The sequence below is a fragment of the Sardina pilchardus genome, chromosome 24, assembly GCF_963854185.1.
Source record: "Sardina pilchardus chromosome 24, fSarPil1.1, whole genome shotgun sequence".
NCBI classification, from domain to species: Eukaryota; Metazoa; Chordata; class Actinopteri; order Clupeiformes; family Clupeidae; genus Sardina; species Sardina pilchardus.
In genome coordinates, this window is record NC_085017.1 from 1,261,302 (window position 1) to 1,272,017 (window position 10,716).

The 10,716-nt window shown below is 46.9% G+C and overlaps 1 protein-coding gene across 1 annotated transcript in view; it reads left to right on the forward strand.

The window, feature by feature from the left end:
- Positions 1–2,506: 2,506 nt before the first annotated feature.
- tent5bb (terminal nucleotidyltransferase 5Bb) overlaps positions 2,507–10,716 on the forward strand; it is a 9,236-nt gene continuing 1,026 nt past the window's right edge. Inside the window, exons 1-2 of the mRNA XM_062529671.1 lie at positions 2,507–2,985; positions 9,742–10,716. The exon at positions 9,742–10,716 is cut by the window's right edge and continues 1,026 nt beyond it. Coding sequence (XP_062385655.1) covers positions 2,830–2,985; positions 9,742–10,716 — 1,131 coding nt within the window. The 5' untranslated portion in view covers positions 2,507–2,829. The remainder of the gene's footprint in view (positions 2,986–9,741) is intronic.

Consider the following 10,716-nt stretch of genomic DNA (forward strand, 5'->3'; position numbering starts at 1 on the left):
ACCCTCAGAAAGCACATACAGGACACACACACACACACACACACACACACACACACACACACACACACACACACACACACACACACACAATGGCCCTAATTTGCCTATATGTGTGTGTCTTCAGGTAAGCTCATTTAGGCAAGTCAGGGGAAATGTAATTGGTAGTAGTCAAACATTGTCAAACAAACTCTTGCATGGATATATCACCCCACTACCAACCACAACCCCTCCAGGCTCTACTACAACACTTTGATAGATCTTTATTGGACCATGTCTTCAAGAAGATGATGGACGGTATGGTCCAATAAAGATTGATTAAGAGACTGCTTTTTTCAGCTTTTCACAGTATTCACAGTCGTTTTCGAACTCGCACCCTACGAGGGAATTTAATTTCAGAGTCAAGCGCGCCTGTTCTTGTGTACTTTCCACTACAAAACGTGTCAGTAAACCACCAGCACCAGCATGCTCTGACCTGGGTTTCCACATAATGCCTTCAAGCCTCTCAGGCACCATAAATCAGAGAGTCTGTTAGAGTAGGACAGTGGAGAGCCCCGCCCACCCCTTGCCCTGGCTTTTGGTTATTGTTAGAGCTTTGACGCAGGTAGCTCACTGCATCACCACTGCCTTGCCAACGGGTTGCCGACTGGCTGAATAGGGGATGCGGTTGCCGGGGGAACAGGGGGGCTACTTAACACTAAACCTTTAGGCCAACCTTTTCCTGTGCGCTCGTTTTAATGTTAATGCTCCAGGTCTGAACACACCTGTGACGATGGCACACAAGCACACACAATAACCTCTGGAGAGGATGTTTACTCACAGACAGCATACTCTCCTCCATACTCTGTACCCCGGATACTCTCTCTCTTCCTCACTTCTCCTCTCTAACTGTCTCTCTGTCTGTCTGTCTCTTTCTCTCAACTCAAGAGAGCTTCATTGGCATGACCATTTAGGAACATTATTGGCCACAAAACATTTATAAAAGGGGGCAAAGACATAATCACAAAATGAAACCATTTTGACCATAATCGCAAACAGAAATGGAATTGCTGTAATCTGCTCTATTATTAAAGGCTTCTTGTGGTCATCCCTGTACTCCCAGTGCTTTGTCAAACACAAATATATGTCTCTGTGGACAGCCTACCCAATCAAAAGTATTACCAATAAACCTCAGCATTTCCAAACAGTATCTGAAGTAGAACAAAGTATAGGCTATACACAACAACATCAAAGCATTACTCACAGACCCAAACACCAAGGTTAGGTTCACAGTCTTAATGCTCAATTCTGTTTTTTTCCCCTCAAATCTTTGCCATTTTTCGTGTGGCTGTACAGATTGTTTGCATTAATTGTGGCCGATGTCAGGTTGCAACCCCAGTGAGGACGTGATAGATCCTGAACTGACCCGCATGCGCAATACAACAACAAACACACACACACACACACACACACACACACACACACACAGGCACGCACGCACACACACGCACGTGTACACACACACACACACACACACACACACACACACACACACACACACACACACACACATGCAACATGCAGCTAACACATCTAACACAGCTACCACAACTAACACAACTGACTGAGTGACTGGGCACCTTTGTGCAATTCTGATATAAATAGCCTACATGTTCAGATTGCAAGACATATGCATTAGATAAGGAAGTGACCCATATCAGAGTAAAACATTAGGCTATTAAAGATTACATGTGACTTCCACTGTTCACACTGTTTGGACAATATCAGCAATGTTTGGACAATATCATTAACCTGATCAGCATCAGGTTAAATAAATTGGATTTGGTTTGGTAGTGTGAACCTAGCCTTCTCTCTATCTTCCTCACTCATACAAGGTAAACATAACTATTTGGTCAAAAGGCAAACATTACATCTCTCTCTCTCTCTCTCTCTCTCTCTCTCTCTTGTCTTGTGCCATTATGTCACGAGTGAAAAGTAGTAAAACAGGAAACAGTTTTTTGTTGTTAACTGTGTCTGTGGATTTCCCTAGAAAAATGCTTAAATGAGAACGATGACAGGGGAACTTGCGATGAAGGAACTGCGTAGCCTACAACTCGGTTTTCACATCCTTAGAAACAAGGAATATAAAAACAGGTACGACGTCAGACGTACCTGTTTAAACGAAGTTTAAATGTATGCCTTATTGTACGAGTTCTGTAACAAACGCTAATTGTAGCATGTTAAATCTCCCATACCATCAACATAGACAAACTCACTTTAAGACGCGTCCTCTAGCCGCCACATGGCGAACTGTAAATTTGACATAGCCTACATATCTTCTGCCATTGCAGTGACCAATGAGCACATCAACACTGACGCAAAAGACGTGGGCGTGTACTTGAAGGATTCTCTTCTTATGTACGTTTGACTATTCATATTAACCTCCTGTTCTCGACCAATCCCTAAGTCTCTGTCTATCCCAGCTCATTTAAAGCCTTTGCACGCGTCATTTTAAGGCAGTTTAAGAACAGACAGTGCTGCAGGAAACCACAGTGGATTGGGAATTTTAGTTGCTCTCTAACTTTTCACGACGGTTCTCATCATCTCCAGTTCGCAAATATTGTGGTCAAAAGGTGACAGTAGTTGCCACATTTGTTTTTCTTTGTTTTATCATTGAAAAACGTCAAGTGTGGTTCAACTGCATGCGTGTTGGGGTTTAGGATGTGCATCTCTCCTCTTGTCTGAACTTCAACTTCATCCACCGACAGCTGGTCACTTGTCGCTTCGAGAGTTCTTACCCAAATATAAGAGGTCTACTTGACAGTCATAAAGTATTCACGCGACAACCTCGCCATGTCCTCCGGTGATGCCTCGGAGCAGAGTCGACGGTTCTGTGTGTTGTCGTGGGAGCAGGTGCAGCGACTGGACTCCATCCTCGGGGAGAGCGTGCCAATCCACGGACGTGGAAACTTCCCCACGCTCTCCGTGCAGCCCAGGCAGATCGTCCAGGTAGGCTAAAACGACGGATGTGGTGCTGTTAAAAAAACGATAGCGAGAAGACATGCAGTTTACAAGCGCAAAACGCACCAGTGACCAGGACAATAATCGGAAGACTTTACTTACCCAGACACGCACCGCGTAATTTGGAAAATTGAGTTAAGATATTTATGAAGAGGAATAGTGGCGCCAACGGCAATTAAGTTAAATTACTCCTAAATGTGAAATCTGTAAATGTACAATGCTTGCAACAGTGTTGATAAAAGAGATATAGTAGAATCAAAGTCGGTTTTCTAGAAGCGTCGAACCTCTTCACTGTTGATCACTCTACTTGTCAAGGCAAGTCCCTTTTCAGGCTGCGAAAATTCTGGGCTCTGGGCAAAAATCGGTGATTCTGCGCATTTCACCAATATTCTACCTCAGTAACTGATTCGTTATGCTGAATATAAATAAATATATACCATAATTTCTCATACTAAACGTATTTTTCTTAACTCTGAAGCTTCCAGCACTGCGGTCCTATAAATGTCAACTAATGTGTTTAGCATTTCGCTTTTTCTATAACTACGCATTTTACTACATTTTAATTCGCTCAGATGTGCGTTAGACATTTATGAAGCCATGTATTAGACTACCAAAGTCGTCCAGATGATGTAATATGCCAATTAAACACTTTCCACTGTCTAATTCTTGTGCTGCCACCACCACAGTTGAAAGCGCTTTGAGGGGAATGCCTTTTACGCACGCTAAGGGAAAGATTGGCGAAGGTAGACTTGCTCTCCTTCGTCAAAGTTTTGGAAAACTTTCTGATTCAGAGCAGGCTTTCTAAATAGCCATTTTCTGTCTTGCTATCTTAGGTTTCATATTCTGTCTGTCTTTGAACAGATGCTCTCAGCTGTTTATATACATAATATTTCCAACCAAAAAAAAAAAAAGAATGGAAAGGAACTCTCATCTCAAGAACTGTCCAGACCCGTACGCTGCCATCTGCATTAAGCATTAGCAGATTTTCTCAGCCATTCGCTTCCTTCCTCTGGAAAGCTTGTGGAAAACTCAAAACGGCACCAGACCCCAAACTTTCTCCCCATGACAGCATTTTTTGGGGAGGGGGATGGGTGGGGGCGCAACGGCAAAGGAGCTAAGGGATGCTGTGTGTGCGTGTGTGCGTGTGTGCGTGTGTGTGTGTGTTGGGGGAGGGGGGGGGGGGGGGGGGGTAGTGGATGGATGGCTTTCAATGGGGATGTTTGTTAGTGAGAGGGCCTACTCATTGAATGACATCTGGTAATAGTGCTGCTTCAAGGCATTTACAAGCCCTGGGGGTTGTACCTAGGCCTTTGCTCCTAAGATTTAACACCGATCTGCTGCCTTATGATGTGCCATGAGCTTTTCCACAGCCCACGGATCTACAGAGCTCTCCCCCTAGCTAACAGCGGCGCAGCTAGTCATGGTATAGTAGTTCACACATAGGCACATACCTCCGGTCAAGCACAGTTTTATCAATAGCTTCTACACCTTGAACAAATGTTTGGAGTACTTGATCAGCACGAAGTGGATCGAAATGCTTTAGTAGGTGTATATCTTAATACCACTTAAGTTTTGGGTGCATGGATACCGCATCATGAAAGATTTTTTTTATATCAATTTTTTTTTTATAAATGTACTATTTTGTTCTGTCACCGGTTTTAAAATCCTACTTAATGGGTGGAATAAAATATTATTAGTGGCCATCATCCATGCATCCAGATCCTTCCGCCTCTTCCCGATTCTCCTTCTGCTCCGACTGGGAACAAAACAGTCCCCTCCTGCTGAGGACGATGCTGCAAGCCTGGATGTGAGTGGGCAGTGTGTGTGTGTGTGTGTGTGTGTGTGTGTGTGTGTGTGTGTGTGTGTGTGTGTGTGTGTGTGTGTGTGTGTGGTGTGTGTGTGTGTGTGTGTGTGTGTGTGTGTGTGTGTGTGTGTGTGTGTGTGTGTGTGTGTGTGTGTGTGTGTGTGTGTGTGTGTGTGTGTGTGGTGGGACGGTAAATCTGGATTAGCCATTCTAGTAACAGTAGACTTGTGGTTCAGGTTTGAGCTGACATGGTATCGCTGTACTGAGAGAGGACCAGATGCTGGTTGCCTCTCTTTCTCTCTCTCTCTCTTCCTCACTCTTTTCTTTCCTTTGCATCCATTGCTCTCCTCTTTTCTCTCCTTATCTCTTTTTGTCTTTCTCTCTTTCTATCTCTCCCTCTCTCTCTGACTCTCTTTATCCCTCTTTATCTTTTTCTCTTCCTTTCTCTCTCTCCATCTCCCTTTATGTGGACCTCTCTCCTTTCATTTCTCTCTGTGTATCTATCTTTCTCTCTCTCTCTCTCTGTGTCTCTGTGTCTCTCTTCATCCTGTAAACTAATTCCTCAGGTGGCCTATTGTAGTCAATACAGTGACTGGCAAGCCCATTCCACCGCTCCTCAGCAGGTTGTGGGTAAGCAGGTTGTTCTTGCTATTGTATTGTAGGCCTGGCAAACAACAATAATGATAAAAAAAAAGAAAAACCCACACACACCACAATGCGTCTGAAATCACGTAACACAGTACAGTAGCACCATCTCCTTAGCCAAAGAAGTAAGCTACAACACGGACCAAAGGAGGATGTTGACATGACCACCCAACCTTTTGTGAAAATAAAGGAAATACCTAATAAAATTCCCAAAAAGTAGTTGAAAAAGCAATGTACTTTTTCTCCCTGCTGCCTGCTGTGCCTTTTCGATGATGATTGTTTTGGATCCCATGCCAGCCAGGGACCAATAAGACTTTCATTCTCTACAGCTGGTCTTGGCAGGGCCACGTGGAACTGGCTGCTCGGATCACTGAATTGGTGTCTGGGGTGCTCTGCGGCACCAGAACCGGACTGGCCCGTGTTCCCCCTCTGCAAGAACCCGTTAAACGCCGTGTTAAAACAGCCCCTGACAATCAGGCAACAAATAAAAACACACAGAAGGAAAAAAAGGCACGCTGCCGTTTCGACTTCTCAAGTCGGAAAACAGACGGCGCGTAGGGGCGTGCGTCGCCAGGGTGATGTGATGTCAACACCAGACGGTCTAGTCTGTTTGTGGTCGGTTTTTACAAGTCTCTTGCACGGAGTCGTCGGAAGTTCGCTCTCTGTAGCTTCTCCCAGGTGTGTCGGCGAACCCGAGAAGTCACCTTATGTCTATTAAGGCTGGACAAGGCTGATTGTCAGTTTCCTCGTTTTCGTTTTCTCCATCTGTCAAGCCTAGTCCAGTCCAGTGACATTACTGCCCCTACTGTGTTGTGTGCAGTATGTGGTCTAGTCTGAATGAGTGGCCGACTGTGTCCCATGGCTTTGGGTTGAAGTGTTTACTGGGGTCAGTGTACTGTGTAGTAATCAGATTGAGAACATGGCTGTTACTCTCAGCAGATACCTACTGATTACACCCACACTTATGGTTATGGGCCATCTGTTAACAACGTACATTTTGTTTCTTTTTTTTTTCATATTTGAACAGTTTTATGACACACGCCATCTGCTTGAAGGCCTGCCGTGCCCAATATAAACAGACTCCTCTTCGGAAAAGCCAGGCATGGACGAGAGTCTGGTGGCTTCTTTTTGTTGGAAATCCAATTCCTTGTAATGTCATCCCCGTAATTGATCCCTTTTGAAATTCCAGCCATTTATAAATTGACCTTTCGTTTATGTTGGAACCCCGTTCACACTCAATGTCTCTTTTACGATGATGTGTCATTTTTCACAGTAACTGTTTTTCCAGAAGTAAGCTGAGTGATTTCTTTTTTTCCATCAACCCCTCTGAAAGGAAGAGCGACAGAGAGAGGGGGGAGGACGAGAAAAAAGGGCTGTTATGTCAGGGCTTCAGGGTAATAACTCAAGATGATCGCTAGAACCATGGGCTGTCTGTTACAGCAGCCAATGACATTTGGGCACACTCAACATCCGACTTCCAACGGTCGTTCCCATAATTTGGTGCTTGTGTAACGGTGGCAACAGCGAGTCCAGAATTTCCCCATGTGGTTAGGTACAAGTAAAGAAGGAGAGAAGGGAGGTGAGGAGGAGGAGGAGGCTAGAGAGGAGGGGGGGCAGTAGAGGAGTGGAGAGAACAGTAGAGAAGTGCAGCATAAAGGAGTGTAGTGGAGGGTATGGGCTAAGAGTCGAGAGGAGATAGCAGATGGAGGGAAAAGATGGAGAGAGCAGAAGAGGAGTGGAGAGGAGATGGCAGATGGAGGGAGAAGATGGAGAGAGCAGAAGAGGAGTGGAGAGGAGATAGCAGATAGAGGGAGAAGATGGAGAGAGCAGAGGAGTAGGGTGTAGAGGAGAGGATGGAGAGAGCAGAGGAGGAGTCGAGAGGCGTAGGGTGTAGAGGAGAGGAAGGGGGAGAACAGACAGTGGAAAGTGGAAGAGAATGGTACAAAACATGTGGATAGTAGAAGAGCGGATATGGAAGGAAAGAAGAGAGGAGATGAGATGAGTGGATTTGGGAGTAGAGGAGGTGAAAGGAGGTGAGGAGAGGATTAGGGAGTAGAGGAGAGGAGGCGAGGGGAGAAGAGAGGAGGTGAGATGAGTGAATTTGAGAGTAGAAGAGGCGAGAGGAAGGGGAAAGGGTGACATCAGTCCAAACTCATGAATGAGGAAGGAGGCCTATTGCCCAACGCGTTGGCAGCGCCAGGCTCCACTGGAGAGGCGGCGAGGCCATTGAGGCCCTAATGTGCCCGACATTGGCACCGCTACCCAGCGGGGGCCTCCACTCTCCCTCTGGCTTGGCGCGTCTCGGGGGCGGCCGAAGAGGAAATCCAGCGTAATTTGTTCACTGTGTCGCCGGTGAATCACACACATTGGGCAATGGGAACGCTCAGAGGAACACTAAACTAGCTCCCGCAGGGAGACACTTGTCCCGCTTTCCTTTTTTTTTTCGGGAACGAGGGTAGGATGATGCCAAGTAGATCCCATTCACTCACTGAATGTGTCTTTGTACTGTGAAATGAATTAGTGGTAGCTTTTTTTGCTAAATGCTTAATTCCCACTAAGCCCAAATTGAAAACGGTAGAGGCACAGCAAAGCAGAACAGAGAAAAAGCTAGAGAGTGGCATGCATAGACTGTTAGCAGAGATACCTTTATTTCATTATTATTAGTGCAAATGAGAAACGGATGCTAAGTGACACAGGTGTCTGTGAAACTATGACCCGTTTGTTTGAAGTCTGCTTCTCGGTGTTTAATCTTCTGTCTCAATCACTTTCAGTTGGAATGGACTCAGCTGTATGCTGCCAGGATCTATTAGGTCTGTGATGAGTGCAGTCAGCCAGCCTCTCCAAAGGAACAGGAGGTCTATCGGTAGCCATTAATGACTTGAGACCTACATTTGAATGAAAGTCACTGACTCGTCGGTGTAAATGGTTAGTTGAAATGACTGAACCACTGGGAGAAGCTGAGGAGACCTTCAAGGATTGGCCTATTTGTCTCCGGGTTATTTGCTTCCAGACAGTGACGAAAGAAGAAACTAAAAGTATTATAGTGCTTTAAATTTAGCATTCGAGAAATGCATATGAGAAATACAGCAACTGTTGGCAGATGCCTAGCGTCTTGGCCAATAAAATAAGTAATTTATAAGATGTCATAGGAGAGATACTCGATATGAGACAGACAATAGTAAATTTGAAAGCGAATTTGGGTTCGAATGATGTCAAGCGAGGCCAAGCTGTCCACAGAGGGTTCTACATGAGAACCGTCTCAAGGTCAGATGGAGGTCTTCCAGTGAAAATGGTCCCAAACGTTTTCTGGGAGTTATCCTTCCGCAGCCGTAGTCTTTAGACCCAGCCTGGTAATGGATACAGCTCAGTCCTTTCTTCCATGTTGACTCAAGGTTAGAGCAGATGTGTGTGTGTGTGTGTGTCTGTGTCTGTGACTGTATGTGTGTGTGTGTGTGTGTGTCTGTCTGTCTGTCTGTCTGTGTGTGTCTTTGCGTGTGTGTGTGTGTGTGCATGCGCATGCTACTTTCCCTCTTCCCTTACAAACTCTGTCTTAACGTTGAAGATATATTTCTGCAAGCTCTGGAAGTTGTCCCCCTGATTTATTAAAACACATTAAAAACTCTTCTCACACTTTCCTTTGCTGCCTGACGTTACTTTATGGGTAGAGAAGTTCTCACAAGTTCTCATTTGACCTCTCCTGTAGTCTCAGCTTCTGCTGGTTATAATTTCACAGCCTGGAGCTGCTTCTCAGCGCAGCTCATTAATCCCTATTCTATTAAGTGTCAGAAGTCATCATGTAGTCACTGCACCTGCTGTCTGTCTGCCTGCCAGGATCCCAAAGCGTGTTGAAACGGCACTATTATTTTCCATGCTATTTTTACGTTTCACGCCGCTGACTTATTTTGAAAGATGTGTGATTTGTAATATGGGTCAGAAATAGAAGACTATAATGGGGACAGCAGTCTACAGTTCTACTGAATCATTCTCAATCTTGTCAGAAAATAAAGAGATGAAAAAAGAAATAGCTTTTTGCACCTCGGTCAAATAGAGCGAATCAGAAAGGAACATTGGTGCTTTTTTGTATTGATGTGGATTTCTTCCTTGCGGAAAAGGGAATTGTTGCAAAAAAAAAAAAAGAATCCTACAGCTATTCTATGTTCCATCAGATGTTCCATAATCTAATGTACTTGGAAGCTGTACAGAAGCATAAAAGCGCTGGCTTCCTTCTGTGATGCAAATACAAGTCAACGGAAAGGAATTTCCACTCATCCCTTCTCTCTCTCTGTGTCCTGCAGGTAGTCCGGGCGCGACTGGAAGAGCGGGGCGTCGTGGTCCGTGACGTGAAGCTGAACGGGTCAGCGGCGAGCCATGTCCTGCACCAGGACACCGGCCTGGGCTACAAGGACCTGGACCTGATCTTCGGCCTGAGCCTGACCGACGACAAGACCTTCCGCCTGGTCAAGGACGTGGTGCTGGACAGCCTGCTGGACTTCCTGCCGCACGGCGTGAGCCGCGACCGCATCACGCCGCTCACCCTCAAGGAGGCGTACGTCCAGAAGATGGTGAAGGTGTGCAACGACACTGACCGCTGGAGCCTGATCTCGCTGTCCAACAACACCGGCAAGAACGTGGAGCTCAAGTTCGTGGACTCGCTGCGGCGGCAGTTCGAGTTCAGCGTGGACTCCTTCCACATCGCGCTGGACTCGCTCCTGCTCTTCGACCGCTGCTCCGAGACGGCCATGTCCGAGAGCTTCCACCCGACCGTGCTCGGCGAGAGCATGTACGGCGACTTCCAGGAGGCGCTGGGCCACCTGCGCGCCAAGACCATCGCCACGCGCAGCCCCGAGGAGATCCGCGGCGGCGGCCTGCTCAAGTACTGCCACCTGCTGGTGCGCGGCTTCCGGCCGGCGTCCGAGACGCAGATGAAGACGCTGCAGCGCTACATGTGCTCGCGCTTCTTCATCGACTTCTCCGACATCGGCGAGCAGCAGCGCAAGCTGGAGGCCTACCTGCAGAACCACTTTGTGGGCATGGAGCACAAGCGCTACGAGTGCCTGGTCATGCTGCGCCGCGTGGTGGACGAGAGCACCGTGTGCCTGATGGGCCACGAGCGGCGCCAGACGCTGGCGCTCATCTCGGCGCTGGCGCTGCGGGCGCTGGCCGAGCAGAACGCCATCCCCGCCGTGCCCAGCATCACCTGCTACTACCAGCCGGCGCCCTACGTGCGGGACCTCAACTTCAGCAACTACTACGTGGCGCACGTGCACTCG